The sequence below is a fragment of the Odontesthes bonariensis genome, chromosome 5, assembly GCF_027942865.1.
Source record: "Odontesthes bonariensis isolate fOdoBon6 chromosome 5, fOdoBon6.hap1, whole genome shotgun sequence".
NCBI classification, from domain to species: domain Eukaryota; kingdom Metazoa; phylum Chordata; class Actinopteri; order Atheriniformes; family Atherinopsidae; genus Odontesthes; species Odontesthes bonariensis.
Window position 1 is genome coordinate 28,328,351 of NC_134510.1, and position 17,950 is coordinate 28,346,300.

Sequence of the window (17,950 nt, forward strand, 5' to 3'; positions counted from 1 at the left end):
ATGCATTGTGAAGGGTATGTAAAAAAAGTTGACATGACGAAGAAAGAGCTGTGAATATAGTTTTATTGACTAAAGAGAAAGGCTTTTGTCTGACTTGTAATCTGCAGCAGCACATTCACGTCCCTCTGAATTCCACTTTCAGCTCTGAAATGTCATCCTCACAGCAGCTCAAACTACTTCCAAAAAAATCTTTTCATGTAGTTGCATTTAGTAAAATTTTGCATTTGTAAAGGGCGCAACTGAACTGCTAACCTCCCACATTTCAATTAAAATCCTGGCGTATCGCTTTGAAGCACTCGTGCATTTTTAGAATCCGCAATTATTTTGTCAAAAAATTAAATCAGATCATTTTGTGCCAGTTGGTAAATGTAACAATTTCATGTCCCTCTGAGAGATTAGGATGACTTTATCTGTGATTTGGCTTATCTTTTCAATCCGTAACTGCTTGTATGTTGTGTTCATAGAGATTATTTTCTCAAGTTACAGTTGCAACATTTGTGTTGTGCTTAAAGCAGGACACATTTTCTGAAGGTGAACTACACTAACACACAGCTATAAATATGCAAATAGACTTACAGAGGATTCCCAGTGACGGAGCAGGTCAGGCTGAGTGAATCGCCCTCGCGCAAAATTCCTGATGGAGGCACAATTCGCACTGTGGGAGCAACTGCAGAGAAAGAAAAAGATAGGTGGTGTACGTGAGAATGTATGAGAGAAAATCAAAAAGTGAAAACATATGAGAACACAATAGAGCAACAGTCAAGACAGAAAATAAAAAGAAGATAAAAATGGAATAAAAATAGAGAAATACAAATTTCAGGGACAAGAGATAGAGGACAAAAAGGAGAAGCGAGGGTGAAAGTATTAAATGGTGAAGTGTCTTTAACATCTGTTTCCAAGGCAACCAGCCGACAATCCTACAGTTGAGACACCTGTTATCATAAGCAGCCCACCGATCCAGCAGCTGCTGTGCTGCTCATTTCAGTAACAGAGCAATGGGAAGCCAAATTCACACTGATGTTCGGTCATTATTGTTACATCTCTGACTGGATGAACCAGCAGCATACAGATTGTTAATACCTGTGAATATCAATCATTCTGATTTAAAACAAATATTCATATACAAGTAGCAAATGAACTGAACCCAAAAACACGTACAGAAGTACTTGCTAAATATGAATCATTGCAAACTGTAAATATTTATGAATGCCTGTGGAATGTCTGACTACCCTAAATCATGGACATCACACAGGCCTAAGAATCCCAATAAATTGCCAAGAATGAGAGGAGAGCAAACGGAGGAATTGGATTTTGGCTTGGTAATAGTATCAGAATAATACAAGAGGAGAAATACTTTATAAATATAAATATTGCATAAAATGTATCAATAATGGGTTTCTATTGTATACCACAGGGATATGGGCAACAACACTGTGAGAGCTGTTTTGCAAACATACAAAAATAGATAATAAAAACATAATTAACTAACATTTTTACTGGACTGAAAGGAAGTTTTGCTCCTCTTCACATCATGAAACTAAAGGTAGATTTAAAACTTGATATGTTTAATACAAATAAAAAGAAACAAAATTAATTACCATTTTAGAGACAATAGATTATGCATTTAAAACTTAATCAACAAGGTTATAGATCATAACTGTTTGAGATTGTCTACAATAATCCGGAATAATCATCTTTTGATTTGTGCAAACAATGAGAATTTGCTTTAAATCAGAAATAAGGTTCTGCCTGAGCTTGTGATTATCGACCTTAAGGCAATTTAAACTACTCTGTATTTCTCTGCTTTCTCTCCTAAGACGCACAGTAGATTTACCTTGTTCAAATAAGTAAGCAGGGATCAATTCCTAAGATGTACTCGGATCATTGCAAAAGTTAATCTGACATGCGTTTTCTTTTCTTCTTTTTTTTTTCTTCAGGATGATGTTGGTAATCTCCTTAAACCACAGGCCAGCACCCTAACCTGGCTGCCGGCTTCCTGTATGACAGGATTTGTATGCATTAGGTTTTAATGAGAGCAGGTCTCATTTAAGCAGCTCTGCATATCAGAAAAGTCTCAAACTGAGCTTTCTTCTTAAAATGAAATAGTCATTGTTTGAAAAATGAGGCTTCTCTTGCAAAGAATTTTTGCTGTCAATGAAGTCAAACAAAATAACAAATGGTCCCAAAGTAGCAAATTAAGTGAAAGCAACACAGGTGAAATAATGGATCCTTTCGAAATATTTGAAAGTAAACATTATCTTTATGCATTTGTTTGGAAGATCGTAAGAGAGTTCACATATTCCAAATGGAGTAGAGACTTACAATACACATCCAGGCGATAATGTCGAACCCTCTTCTGCCCGTTAAGTGCAGGGTGGAGTGCCTCACAAATCAGCGCTGCCCCGTTGTCTTTCCTTTCTACCGGGAAACGGATGGTGCTGGACACACTGAGCGTCTTCCCGTTGTCCTGCTGGGATACAACACCTGGAGAGAGGTGGATGAAATAAATAGAAGAGATGAGCTTGTCTATCAAAAAAACAAGCCTGCCCTTTTTCTTCTTTCCCCAGCTGAGATATCACACTCATGGAAAGAGATAGAGAGTAGCGGAAGGGTTTTTTTTTAGCTTGGAGCACAAAGTGGGACAGAAACACTGGGTTGACAAAGAGATAGAAGTTAGTGACAGATGAATGAGCTTTGTAGAGCTTCCCCAGCCACCTGTAGAGGAATAGATGAGTTGTGGAGGACAGAATAAAAGAGCAAGAGCAAAAGAAAGCAATTTGCCTCTACATTTCATGGCAATTATGAGTAGCAGCAAAGTTTGTTTTCAGATGGCAAATCAACTGACTGGCATGTGTGCACGCAAAAGAAGGGCATAGATAGGGGAGAGTGAGATAAAAGAAAGAATATGCATAAACCAATTGAGATTTTAACTGAGCCAGACAAGGGCTCAGTTATGTCACAGTAACTGGGTGAGAGAAGAAAAGCAGAGCGGGACCCATTGACAGAAAGCCAAGGAAGCAATACAAGCATGATTGATGTGAGCATGAGTGTGTGTGTCTATGTGTTGGGGAGGAAGCAGACATGAAAGAGGATGATAACAGTGCCAAGCAAGATGAGAATGGAATAAAGATGCAAGAAGAAGGGGGGAGGAGGAGAAGCAGAAGGAGGGAGGTAAAGGAGGTTAGCCAACCTAACGGGACCTCACAATGTCACGTATGGAGAGTTTGTGTTTATTTAGGCTGCATATAATATTACTTATATTGCCCTGAGTTTTCAGTTATTGCCAGCAGCCAAATGAAAGTCGGCCTAATCAAAGCAAGGGAGAGGCTGGCAGTGTGTTCTGATGAGCAGAAATAAGGGAATGATGGGAAGATAGTGTCTTAATTAAAGAGTGCTTCCCATATCTGTTGGGATCTGCCTCCAACCTTTAGTGTCACAGTTCATTTAACTCAGGGCCAAAATTAATGGGAGGAGGAATGAGGACAGGAAACAGGAAAAAAGGTGTGCAGAGAAGAGAAGCAAGAGACATTAGGGAGACAACATAGAAAAAGTACAGCGCCATGTCTGTCTTTTTGACTTTTGAAGCAACCTTGCAACCTTTAACTGTGCTGACGGGCTGACGGTCTTTGTCAGCAGAAAGTCTTAAAGAAAATTTAAAAAGAAAAAAAAAGATGAAATGAAAGCACTCGTAAAGGATGAGGACATATAGGAGAGACAGAACAATGAGACAGGTGTATTCCGACAGAGTAGAAGGGAAGACAATAGCTGAAAGAGATCCATTAAAAAAAACTTTGAACAATACTTATTAAATTTCTTTTAGCGCAAAGTATAAACTAATGTGAAATAACAACACAAACATAATTCCTACTTTTGGTACTATGTTGTCTGTATTCATTCAAAATTGGAAATACAACTGAATTAAATAAAATAGCCATAAGCCCAAGTGAGGACTGTTTTGAATAACTTTGTCTCCTAGAGCTTTTTGTTCTTGCTCAGTGAACTGAACAATGATTTTGAGGAATTCAAATCAAATGTAGCACTGTGCACAAATACTGTTTAACAGGAGAGAGCAAAAAATATTTCCTTGGGTTAAATAGACTGAAAGCTACAAAAGGATCGATCTTTCAGATGTATTATTGAGTCAAGTCCCTCCTTTAATGTAGAGAAACCAAGGGAGACAGCGACTTAAAAAGAAGGACAGATCAAGGTAACAGACTGATGGATGGCTCAAAGTGTATTCAGAAGAAGGAGGAAGGAAAAGTTAGAAGATTTTGAAATAAGTAGTTTCTAATTCAGCAGTAGAGAGAGAACAGCAGAACATCTTGAGTGTCGGAAACATCTGAGCCTTCGTGGTGTAGTGTGCTTTTCAGACTATGAACACATAAGATATATTTGAAGTGACATTTTCAAGCGACAGAGAGATAAATACAAACATACTGTCATGTCCACAAATATTTTAATACTTTAGAATACATATTCAATTAAGTTACATAATTATTGTGCATTTAGCATAGCTTTAATATGAGTATATCTAAATCCAAAGCAGAAGTAGGACTTAAAACTCTTCAAAGTGTGGAAGCCTCTTTTGTCAAGAGTTCAAATGTAATTGGACACTCAACTCAAAAACTGTTTCCTGGAGCGTTGCAGGGTACTCATTCCTTAGTTTTTTTTTTTTTTATCAATTAAGCAGTTCAAAGGCCTGGAGCTGATTTCAAGATTAGAGTTTGCATTTGGAAGCTATTGTTGTGAACTCACAACATGCAACATGAAGAGGCTCTTAGTGCAACTGAAATATGTCACTGAAGACAAATCAATCAGGGAGGCAGCAGGAACATCAGGGGAGGACAGACCAACAGCTGGTACATTCAAAGAAAAAAAAAACCCCAAAGGTAAGCTCGACAACAAGAAAAGGTCTGGGTATCCACAGAGGGCACCAGTGGTGGATGATTGCTGGAGAAAAACTTCCCAACATCAAAGCAAAAGAAGAATATTCTCTGGGAGGCAAGTCATTATCCAACTCTACCGTGAAGACAATAATTCCAAGAAAAATACAGAGGGTTCACCAAATGGTGCAAACTATTTACAGCCTCAAGGATAGAAAAGGCCAGACTAGGTGTTGGCAAAAAAAGAAAACAAATTCTGAAACAGCATTCACTGTACAGATGGAACGAAGATCCACCTATACCAGAATGACAATTAGAAAAGATGTGAGGAAAGCTTATAACAGCCATGATTCAAAGCATAAAAGAACATCTGTAAAGCGGATGGCGGCAGTGTGGTGGCTGCGAGTGGCACCAGGTCACCAGTGTTCATTGATGTGATATAAGACAGGATCAGCTGTATGAATTATAAAGTATACCAAGATGCACTGTCTGCTCACACTTAATCAAATGCAGCAAAAATGGTTGATTGGCACTTCATAGGACAGATGAGCAATGACATAAAACACTTGGTGAAAATAACCAAAGGTTTCTGATAATTGTGAGAAGAGGAAAATCCTACGCTGGAAAACTTGGTAAACTTGGTAAACTTGACCTAGTTTACCGCTGGTCAAGGAAAACTTGGACAACCTGACTTACCTGCATTTCACTTGCTTAAACATTACTTTACGGCAGAAAGACCCATAAACAAAAACAGCTGAAATTTTAAGGCCTGGTCAAGTCTCACAAAGGAGGAAACTCTATCTGTGGTGATGTCCATGTGGTCCAGACTCGAGGCAGACCTTGCTGATAACGATTCTAAACAAAGTATTACAATTCAACATCAAATATGTTAACTTGTTAAATTGCACATCAGCCCTTGAAAAAGCAACAAATAGATATAAAAAAGATGTCATTCATAAACCCTTCACAAAATATATTTTGATAAACACCAAATATCACAGTTTTTGTCTAATTCCAAACATTTCTGGGCATAACTGTGAATCAGTTTTGATCAGAAAAGAATTTATGTTGTAAGCATACTCTAGAAAAACAAAACAGGTTGAAATATTTATGGAAGCTGCTGCTGATCTGTTTTCTCACTACAAATGCACATATATAGCACTTTGTACTTCTTTCATGAGCTAAATAGTAACACAAGGATTATTGATGTCTAGATCTAAAGGAAGAAGTCCTTGATAATTTGGAATAAGTCGCCTAAACATTGCTCAGATCAGTGGATCAGAATGGAAGAGGAGGGAGACCCTCATTTTCTTTATCCGTCTCCATCCATCCATCTTTACCTGCATTCTTTCACTGATCCATTTGCCACTTGCCCTGTCAAACCATCAATCACAAACCATTAATATTCTTCTTTATTCAGCACTCTGTGGCATCACCCCACCATTCCACTTTACCAGCCTTTTTTTTAATTTTTTTATCCCATTAACTTCCTCATTTGTCTCTCATAGCCATCTAACCATCCATCAGTCTAGCTGTCAGCTCTGTCCTTGTACCTGGTATCTCTCGGCCATTACGCATCCAGCGCAGGGTGGCAGCTGGCTTGCTGCGTGGCGACACACAGTTGAGCTCCACCTCACCGCCCTCCACGGCCTCCTGCTTCACCTCCACCGTGGGCGTCTCTGGGGGCACCGAAACGGAGAGCGTCGCCACCTGGTGGTGCGTGGAATCCGTGTAGAGCTGGCAGAAGTAGCCGCCCTCGTCCGACACGCTGACGTTGGTCAGTGTAATGCGCACCAGCCGTGGCGTGAAGAGCACCATCTGGAAGCGCTCGTCCTTCAAAGCTACAGTTTGGGGGAAGATATGGGAGAAGGTAGGGGGAGGAGAGGGGATGAATGTGGGACAGAAGTAAAACAGCATGAGTTGGCATTGTTGAGGGGGAAGGAAGTGAAGAATGTAAATGGTGGTTGGACAGAAAGGAAGGGTGATGAAAATGACAGGAGGAGTGGCAAAAACAAGGAGAGGGGCTGTGAGTTCAACAATCACTGGCAGCCCTTTAAACCCCTTTATCGGTCTATGTAATGTGAGAGTTTGGACTAAAATCACTATGTAACATAATGAAAGTGCAAAGAAAAGGAGAAAACAAAAATGAAAAGATAAACTCCATATTAAACTCCATACTTTAAAGCTTGAACCTTTTATCATTTTACCGGTTGGCTTTTGCCTCTATTATTTTGCAAATTTGTGTCTAGATGAGAAGCATTTCAGGGAGTTGGTCACAAATTCACTTATTCAGTAGGATTGGAAATTCTCCACAAGCAGACACTGTTTGACACTGTTTTGGCAAAACAGTTTCCTCTGTGCAAGCATAGATAGATGAACTGTCGTTTTTTTCACTTCATTGCTCAGCCTCACATTGCATTTATGTTTAATATATGTTCGCCTCTTTATGTTTATACGTTCGCCTCTTTATGTGACTCAACTAACTGAGCGACCCAGCACCTCAGCTTTTCCAATTTCTATTGCATTTAAGTTTGGAAATGAGTCAAGAGGTGCATGTCTTTGGTTCTGCTGCTGTATGAAAGTCCCATCCCATCTGGTTGAGAGTATTTTCCAAATAGAATTTTGCATTCTCGTAAACTAATTACTGTGTATCTCTGAAAGTACGCACAGTCCCTGAAAATGTAGATAATTTTTTCCTGCCTGTTCAGGAAATACATCAAACAGCTGAAGAGAACCATGGCTTGCATTAATTGAGTGGTAAGACATTTTCAGCTTTGGAATCAATTATTCATTGGCCCCCAGACAGTTTGCTCTGTATTAGTGAACAGTGAACTTCTATCTCACAGCCAATGTAGAGTTTCCATCATTTAATTTGTGACGTCACTTCAATGAAAAGAACTGCTGAAGAAAAATGGCAAAACATAGGAGGAATCAGGGCTCTGAGCACCAAGACCAAGATGATTTATTACCCTGGTATTGATATAGCTGCTAAATCTAAAGCTTTGTTTGATGTAAAAAGTTCAGAGAGAGTTTACAAAGTCTGACTCGATGGAGCAGCTCCAGGCTTTACATTTATACTACAGAACAGTCTTGATTTTCTCATTTCCAGATTGGAGGAAGCGTGTTGTTCATATTCCCAAGCACTGATTAGAGTATCCTACAATGTATTCATCCATTCTAGTTCACACGCTTTATTCCTCTGTTAGCCCGTTTCTAATTAGTGTCCAGATTTTTAATGTTCACTTATTAGGTTTGAATCACTATTGTTTTACTTGCTGTGAGGAACATAGCTCTTTTGTGTGCTAGGCAAATAAAGCTAATTGTGCAAGCAAAAGAAATATATTTAGGAAAGCCATTAGAATGAGTGTTGCAGTGATTTGAGTCAGTAAAAGACAGGCTAAATACTATAGTTGTACACAGCAAATTAGACATCAGTTTCTAAATGCAACAATTGTAGCGCTGAACCTCCGACCTGTGAGTTACATTCTAACTTACTTCATTGTGCACAATGAAGAAAAAAAGACACATTGTCAGGAAGAATGAGAAGAGGTGAGCCTACAACAATTTTTCTTTTGTTACTAAAGAAAGAGTCAAGTCAATAGCAAGAAAAGTGCCGATAATAACAAATAGTGCTAACAACCGTCTGTGGCTGACAGTGGCTCAATGTTCATAGATTTACATAAATACCTCTGAGGCTCACTTTGTATTGACTTGGCTGTGAAACATCCCTAACTCGTTGGCTCGGTTTTGTTCTGTCCCACTCTCGTCTCCTTTGTGTTGGATTTGGCTTGCAGAGAAAAAAGTAGACACTTCCCTGATGGAGTACCAGGCCACCTCTCAGTACAATTCACAACATAACAGAGACACCATATGATACAGATATTGTCTTTGTGGGTGTGTGTGTGCTCCGGAGAGGGTGAGGTGGGTGAAGACAGAACAAAAGTAATAGACAAATAAAACTACATAATGCAGAGAGCAGGATAGAATAATATAGATAGAGACAAGTATTCACAGGGGAACAAGAGAGTGGCCTGGAGGGATGGAGATAGTCCACCCCTCCTGAAAGTACAACACCATAATCTCTCCACCTCACCCCACAAATTTCCCTCCACTCAACTAAATGGCAGAGGAGCATTGTTAGAGAGCTATTCCCCACAGATAGGTAAGTCTTTTTCTTCTCTCTGCACAAAATGGCAACTAAATGTCAGACTCCTGTTCTAGTCCAAGTTCACCTTTATTGTCCTGTCTCATTTGCATGCTGATGAGAGCTGGCAATATGAGGAGAAATAGTGATATGGACAACTGAGGAGAAAGGCTCCATTTGGTTAGTTCCACACTGCTCTGTTATAGCGAACTGCCCCTACTGCCACATAAAACACAACCTCGACTGGTTATTTGCTGGCAAAACCTGCAACCCAATTCACCGTAATTTCTTCAACAGTCCTGTTTGGGCAACTTGTGTGCAATGGGCCGAAAAAGTCCTCAGTTTGTAGTCTGGGTGGCAGATGGGTAATAGACAAGTGATTAAACAAACACGGGGGTGGAGAGAGCCAGATTGAGATGTTATTTACACTCCCAAAAAATGTCCCTATCGAGGCTTTTTGGTGCTTTCAGAAGTCAAATTAGTTGAGGATAGCCATCTATACTTTATACATTCCTTAAAATTTGGATAAGGACTATCCTTATTCTCTCTGTCACTGTGTATTTCTTAGCCCTATGCCCTGTTTCTCATTCTCACCTTCTTTATATTCTTCTCCTTTTCTCTTTAACTTTTGGCCTCACACCCCCTCTTCCTTTATGTTCTGATTAGTCTCCTCCATGCTTTCTGAAGGGTGCAACTCAATGTCTCGAGGGAGAGCAGACAAGGCGGCTCTGTTTAAATACTTAATGGAACTTACGGTCGTGCTGATCTGATAGAATCAGGTAGACAGTTTAAAAGTAAGATTACCAGCCCAAAGCAGCAACCTTAAATTCTCAATCGAGTCTGCTCCGTGATAGAGGTGACTGACAATTAAGGGGAAAAAAGTGTGTACAAAAATATATCAGTGCTGCATTGGTGAAAAGTAGAACAATATTATTTATCCTGATCCTGCCATTCTGTTCTGAAAATCAGATACTGTGAGGTAGTATTGATTACTGAATCAAAAAATGACTAGACCATGGAATTTTCATGATTAGCTCAGATTTTCACATACTCACAGGCCTATCATACTATATTATTGCATGTGTTAATGAAAAATGACTGAGTTACATGTGTGTTTTCAGTGGTGTTTGTGTAACCTGTTTGTCATCAAGACTGAGCAAAAACTACATGGACAAATGTGAAGAGGTTGCGTATGAGCAAAAGAAGAAAAATCCAGATCCCTTTCATTAAAACTGAACTTTGTGGAGCATGAAATCTCCCTAGTTGTTCTGTTCATTATCGCAAGGTTTTCAAAGTTGCTTCAAGTTTTACCCTTGGGTAAGCTGGTGATGTAAAGGTATTGCAAGAATTCTCCTTTTAATGCTTTTCCATTATATCAAGGTTTAACTTAAATGTCAGCAACAGAACATCAGCTATTAATGCAGAACCAACTTATCATCTTGACATTAACAGTCCTTTCTTTTACTGCCGTATGCATTTGAGATTGTCTACCTACGTAGGACAGTGCACTAAAACTAAACAAATTTACTTAACATTTCACATACTAGAAAGAAGGTTTAAATCTGTTTGAAACTGGTGCTGGCATAAAAAACGTAATCAGATGCTCAGCCATGACCCAAATAGTAACTCTAATGCATTCCTTAATATTCAGCTCATATTGTGGCTGCCTGGTATACTATTCAGTTCGTGTCAATTAAATTGAATTCAAGGATGCTTGACTGACGGTTAAAAAAATATTGCCAAAGTAGCTGAAGCAGATTGAGATAATAATGTGTGCGCTACTTTGGGGGTCAGGAGGTACAACAGGTTGAGTGAAGTTTGCTCACTAAAAAAGGTCTTTCTTTCTCTAAATCAAGATTGGTAAATTACCACCTGCAATTTAAACCACAGAACAATCCCTCTACAAATCATTAGCAAACTTTTAAGGACTACTGGGGCACAAAAGAGACTTAATTCTCTGAGAGAAACAATATTTTTTTGTACGTGCGTGTCCTGTGCTCATGAGTTTGCAGAAAAGTATGCTGAAAGGTGAGGAGGTGTTTCCTCAAGGAGGTTTAAAGTTTCTGATTGGCAGTTCTGTCAACCTGTTACTGGATTGTTAAATTTATTATATGATTGGGGAAACAAAACACCTCTATGCATAACATTACAATGTGTCCTGAAAAAAACAACCCTGTAGGAAGATTTGTGCTGCTTCTTCCTTATTAGAAAAATAGCGTTCTTAAAAGAGAGAGGCAATATGGTGACAGTAGAATTTTGTGTTCATCAAGTTTGTATTCCAATATTTGCATCTTATCAGCATTCATAAAAAGATAATCTAGAGTTTGTTATTTCATTTATTTGCATTGACTAATTTATGCATTCTAAAATAATAGGATTACAAGTAAGAAAATCACAAGCCGGAGGGTGAGTAATTGAAATCCAATGACTGCTGAAAACATTGTACAGGATGGGTCTCGAACTAGAGACTGAGCAAGGGAGTGTTACAAACATCCATGGCTTAGCACCACCTGCCTCCCCTACCTTTATTCCTTATAAAGCATTTGTGGCCATGTAATGATTAGCGGGGAGTGAAAGATTTATGTCATTATTAAGGAAACCGTGTGGAGAATTTTAACTGTACCTGTTTAGGGAACAAAGTAGGGAAAACATAGTAATTTAACAATTTTTGAGCCTTTATCCCAAAACTGTACGTTTTGCTCTGTGGGCCAATGTTGACATTTCTGTCATGAGATCAAGTTTTACCTGAGCTTTGCTGCAACATTGATGCAACTCCTTGTGCATCATTTCATTTTTGCTGCTCTCTCTTTGTAGGGTATTTCAAAGGGTATAGTGATGATTGGTCAGAAATGGCTAATTACAATATAGCTATTCATTTCTAGTTTAAGGTGTGCCAAACAAGTCAATAACATAATGTGTTCTAGCAGCGCTTACAGAAAATCTGGCAAAGGTAGCAACTTGCCACTGCCCTTAATTAGCAATTAAAAAACAAAAAAAAATAATGTTTGCATATCCCGAGGGCCTAAATGAAATTTGACTTCATTATAATACTGGTCAGTCACAATGATAATTTTCCATAAAGCTGCCTTTAAAAATCACAGTCAAGGTTATGCTCTAATGAAGACTGTAATAAGGTCTGATCTCATCACTGGGGTTAACAGTGGATTAGGCAGAGAGCTTCGAACTATGCTGTTAAAACAGCTAGAGGAGTCACACTGTTAAGGGAGAGAGGAAGCCCATCTCTTGAATTAACTTGGCGGTTATCTGACTTTTTAATGTGAAATCTCTTTCAAGGCAAAGTGGGGATATTTGTTACAAGAATAATTTGTAAAATGTAAGTGTTGGTGAGTCAGAGCTAATGCATCTAAAAGGCGGTCTTTAAATGTCACTGGGGGCAAATGCATCATCACAGATGGATTAAGTTTGCCCGTGGGGGCTAATGTGCATGCAGATACACACCTCGTGTGCCGTTGAAGAAGAGGGTCTGTCGGCGGGGATTCTGGATGACCACGATTGAGCCATCGTAGTTCTGCAGGCGGCAGGAGATCTGAGCTGTGCCTCCCTCCAGGACAGTCACATTCTCTGCTTGCACCGCCTGACAACGGGCTGAGGGAGAGAAAAGGTGGATGTTAATATAGTGGTGCAGAAGTTGGATAATGGAAAAGGAGAAAAGAGGGAGAGAAGAAGATAGGAAAGTGTTGTGCCGTGAATTTTCTTTTTAAAAAAGATCAATTCACAGCACTCTTGAGATACAATCTTTCTGAATGAGGTAATTAAAGAATCCTTTGTTTAGTCGCTTTTCATCATAGATGAACCCACAACAAAGAGGCAAATTCCTTGTTTGTTTAGTCAAACCTGGCCAATAAAGCTGAATCTGATTCTGAAGAAAGAAATAGAGAGGAGGAAAAGAAAGAAGGGGACAGTGATGGAGAAAAAAGACTGAGAGGCAGGGGGATGGCACTGAAGGACTCAACAAGTAAAAGAGGATCCTCATGAGTGATGCGTTCACATAATTATAATAGGGATGATTGTAATTACTGCTATTCATCTCTTACAGCACAGAAACACTAACATACTAACAACCATATTGCTTTGAGCTCGCCAAACATAATGCATTGACATATGTTTGTGAAAGGCCACTGGCCTGTTGCTGTTCAGACACACACTATGCACCATGCACACGCATAAATACAAATGTGAACTGACACAATCACTCCTGAATGGATCATTTGACTGCTGCTCTGATACTACCTGAGTGTCTAGTAGTTTAAAATATTGTCTTATTGTATGAGTCTGTGAGATGCAGAGTTCCAAGACCATGGTGGAGGCCTTGAATACACATAACAAATTCATAATGCCATTCATCATCCAGGTGCAAGCCAACCAATTGATTACACTCCATTATTCAAATGTAATAGCTCTTATTAGAAAGGCGGGATAATGCATCAGCTTCAGCGCTTGCAAATGGATATGCTAACACACAAACATCTTTATGAACACATGCTCCACGTAAGTACTCACCTGGAAATGAAGATAGAGACAGAATCACACATTCATGCAGAGTGACAGCAACACTCACAGAAACTTTCTCACGTAATCTGTTCTACAAAGTTGTCTGGTCTCTAAGCGCCACATTTTTAGACCAGAGGGCAGAGAAATAGCAGGGAGGCTTCTTTGATGTTGCTGAAAGCTCAATAGTCGGTAATGGGGAGACTGATTATGCTCTGATTGTTGCACTGTCTGTTTGTGGGTCTTGCTGTTGACGTGACTCGGCTGAGTCTCACCTCCTGCTGTGTACAACGGACACAGAGGGTTGTCCTTTGAATTCAAACCATTTGGGGAGAAATTAGTCACGTGGTTCCAGCCAGGGGTGGAATGTGATTGCTTTCAAGAGAGGATCAGCTTGCTGGCTTTCCCAAACTAGTATTTAACAATTTGCATCTCCATTTGCATTTCCCCCTTCCCGACTAAAGTGTTGGCCGCGGGGAGGGTTCAGAGAGAGAACATCAATACTGAAGTGCAATGATGAAGTAGGCAATGAGAAGAGCCAATAAAGGCGACAGGACGATATATATTTTTGCTGCTGAGTCTAACAGTGTCTCTGAGCTCTGTAAAAACACCTTCAGAAGGAGGGAAATGTTGTGAGACAAACAGATGGTGGCTGCCATGGCAGAAGTGGCTGACTTGACTGCTTTGGGCCAAAATAAATGTATCTGCAACTAAGCATATCCTAACCACTACTGTGTGTGTACATGTACAATAGGTGGGCTTGTGCAGTGATTAGAAAATACTGAGGATGGCATATTGCAATTAAGCTACTTTGACATAATCTGATCCTTCAAACTTCATCCAAATCCAATTCTCTTCTTGATTTTAATCTCTTTTAATTAAATACTCAAAGCTTACGTATTCATCACATCAGGAGAAAACACGGAGACATGGTGGATATTGAACCGAGGACAGTTAGAATCCATGAGGGAATAAAGACAAAGGAGACTCTAATACTCTGTGGAACTGAGAAAAAAAATTACAATTACCACTAATTGAAGTCATTATTGCTCCTATTCTCTACATCAATATTGTGATTCATATCAAGGGCCATCAGGGCCTGCCACCACCTTCGCAATTATTTTTCTAATGGCTGTTAATGCTCAACACCATAGCAACTGGGCTGGGCTATGCCTCCATCGTCTGAAGTAGTGCTTATAGTAATTGTGCCACGTTGCATCATGACAAAGTCAGTCCAGTGTATGTGTGTGATTAGTGACCCATCAGAAACTACAAGGTTTCAACAGGAGAGCAACTTATGAAAAAGAGAAAGTAGTCAAATGTTTATCCCGGATGATGTTAGAAAAAGTAATTAGCTGTCCATTTGTTGTCCCATTTCCCCTGACAGTTACCACCCCTTCAAAGGAAACTATCTGCAGTTGCATGGCAGTAAAGCTCAAAGAGGAGTGACACAGGAAAAAAAAAATTAAAAGCATTAAATGGCTTCTTCAGTCAGAAAGACTGACATCCGTTGCTGCCTGCTGAGAGATGTCACCCCGGAGCACCTGCTGGCTGCTGGTAGATGATCAGTGTGGATGAAGAGAACAGAGGAATGAAGAGACGGCTGAGGAATGAGAGCTCTAACCAGGAAATCATAGCAGGGATTTAGGAAGTGATGGTTTGGATATAATAATGCAGCTGGTGGGGGCTGGCCAAATATATGAGTGATGACGCATATTCCTCTACTTCTGCTCATAACGCAGCTGGGTAAGGCACTTAAGTTTGACTATAGGTTTTATAGGCTGCTATTCACATCAAGGCCATGAGCCTGTGCCTCTGATCACCAGCATAGTACAACACACAGACGGAATATAAGGGAGGGGGAGCAAATCAAGCTCTCTGACAGAGGTATTAATCTCAGCCCCATTAAAATCTTTGCCCATAATAGAATACTCCACAAGCGTGGACTCATATTAAGAGAGAATGCCTAGAGCAATCAATATCATGGTAATGCACTGAAGGCTATGATCAACTGATAAATAAAACTTGAGGGATAACACAAACAATCACTTCTCTCTCCAGCCAAGCGGGGGCAGTATTTCATAGTAGTGAGTTGGTGCCTTTCATCAACTGAGATGCCTCACAACCCTGGAAAAAAAAGGAGCCTTTATTTATTATGTCAATAGGCGTCTCAGAGAGGTCATCGTTTCAAAATACATAAACAAATAAATAAATAAATGGCAAGCAAATTCATAAAACAAGGCCATTCAGGGGCCTATCCTAATGGTCTTGCAATGGGGTTGAGTTATAAGCCAAGAGATCCAGGGGACAGAAAGGGAAAGTGGAGGGGGCTGAAGGGAGTTACGGCAAGTTAAAAGGAGGGGGGATTTGGGAGGCAGCCAAGTAGACTGCTGGCTCACCCTTGCTCACGGTAAATTCAAGAAACTACCTCACTGGTGCAGGGTTGGCAGACTGAATTACCACCTCGCTGTGCACTTACTGCTCCCCGTCCAAGAGTGGAGAAAAGTGAAAACGGAACCAAAAAACGTCAAGCCACATAAGAGATGAACTGTCTCTGTTTGCCCCAAACAAGCCCCCTTGTATCCTTGAATCAGTGCCGTCACCGTCACCCTATTTATTATCTGCCATTATCTTTCGCTTGGATGTGGGCCAGGAGCTGGTGTTTTCTTTGCATGCTGGCCACGGATTTTTTGTGGGGAATCAATGCAGGAGACTACAATGGCTAACCCCTTATGTTGTTGCTGTTTTAATTAAAACAATAACAGCAGCTCAAACTTTCCATTCATATGGGGTTGTCCACTGGCAACTTCTCCATCTCTTCCCATCTGGATGTACATTTTTTTCAGTTATCCCCCGAGTCTGCGAGGCGAGCCTGTTTTCGCAGCATCGATGCAAATTGAGTTTGCACTGTTTATGTGTGTGTGTATGTATGAACACTTGCTCTAGGTTAATCATGGAATTTTGCAGTATACTCACTCCATGAAATAGCTGACTTTGAGGTTCTTCTTTTCTATAACTCCCACTGTAGACCTACAACTCCTTCCCAATCCCTCTACCCTCTTTCTCTTTTCCGTCTAAAATTATCACTCCATCTCTCTGAGGGAGCCAGAACTCTGCCAATCAAAGAAAAATGCAAAGAGAAAAAATCTCCCTCTATAAGTAATGCATAATCCTTTACAAATCTTGCTGTCATCTCTCTCATTACCTTCGTTCCGTCAGTTTTTCCTGTCCTTTTTTTTGGCCCCCCTACGCTTAGCCCTTCTTTTTGTTTTTTTTAGAGTATCCCCCCATTAAGTCTCTCTTCTCTCACTGCTTTCATATCTAATCTCATTCTTGCATCTGCCTCTTTCTCTTTTTTATTTAAACCCAGTCTCTCCATCCGTCTCCTCCCACCTTCTGCCTGATCTTATTCCTTGATTTCTCCTGCCTCCTTCATCGTCCCTTCTCCTTTCTTCCTCTCTACTTCCTCCTCATCTCCCTTATCTTTTATTGCGTCGTTCATCATGCATCTTCATCCTAAAGGTCTTTTTTCCTCCTCTTTTTATCCTGGGCCTATGGAGAATTGTTCCAACTCTTCTCTCTCCCCCGTTAGATGCCGTTTCCTCACCCCTGTCCCTCGTTCTTTTCTTCCTCGATGTAGTTTTTCCTGCCCTTGCAATCGTTTCCTTTCACACTGCAATACGCTTTCATTCCCCTTGCAATTTCTCTCATTCTTTCTCTTTTCGTGACTCAGTTGGAATCTTTTCTTGCCTCTCTGCTGGTTCTATCTGCACACTCTCCTTTGCTAAAGTGATTTGTTCTGCAGCTCAAGTCTGCAGCATAATCGTGCTGTTTTCATAGTGTGCTGGGACAGCGGAAGAAGGAAGGGAATGATGGGGGGGTGGGGGGGGGGAGTGAATGGGACAAGAGGACAAAACAAACGATTGGGGTGAGAAACTGAATTTAGCATTTTTCCTCCCTATTTAATCTTCTTCTCTACTTTGGCTTTTAATTACCTATCATATAACTTAATGTCTTCTCTTTCTTTCTGTCTGTGTTTTTAGTGGGACCACCAAACCTTTTCTACATAACCAACTGGTTTACTGTTAGCACTGCACTGCTAATCGGTAAAATATGCATGGAATGGTCTAATTTCACTCCCGAGCTCTCATTGGAAATAATTACTTTTATTTATTTACTTTTCACATCCTGTTTTTTAAAAATCTGATTTTGCTCCCCAGTAATTCTGCCAAAATCCTTTCCATCGACGTCTGTTGTCTTCTTCTTCACATCTCATTTACCCTTTGTCTTGCACTTCTAGCCTTCCTTTCCACACATCTCCTTTTGACCTTCACATCTTTATGTCTTTCCAGCCCTTCAGCGTATTTCAATCACCATGTCCCTCTCTTGCTTCATCCCTTCATCTTCCATCCCC

At 40.1% G+C, this 17,950-nt stretch overlaps 2 protein-coding genes across 5 annotated transcripts in view; both read right to left on the reverse strand.

Annotated features, from left to right (window-relative positions):
• rps19 (ribosomal protein S19) overlaps window positions 1–17,950 on the reverse strand; it is a 234,451-nt gene that overhangs the window by 36,436 nt on the left and 180,065 nt on the right. The window lies entirely within an intron of this gene.
• Window positions 1–17,950, reverse strand: part of cadm4 (cell adhesion molecule 4) — a 181,612-nt gene that overhangs the window by 23,100 nt on the left and 140,562 nt on the right. For all 4 annotated transcript variants that reach the window (XM_075465974.1, XM_075465976.1, XM_075465973.1 and 1 more), the window contains exons 2-5: window positions 12,487–12,633; window positions 6,437–6,724; window positions 2,323–2,484; window positions 577–667 (exon numbers count right to left, since the gene is read on the reverse strand). In XM_075465974.1, the coding sequence (XP_075322089.1) occupies window positions 577–667; window positions 2,323–2,484; window positions 6,437–6,724; window positions 12,487–12,633 (688 nt within the window). The remainder of the gene's footprint in view (window positions 1–576; window positions 668–2,322; window positions 2,485–6,436; window positions 6,725–12,486; window positions 12,634–17,950) is intronic.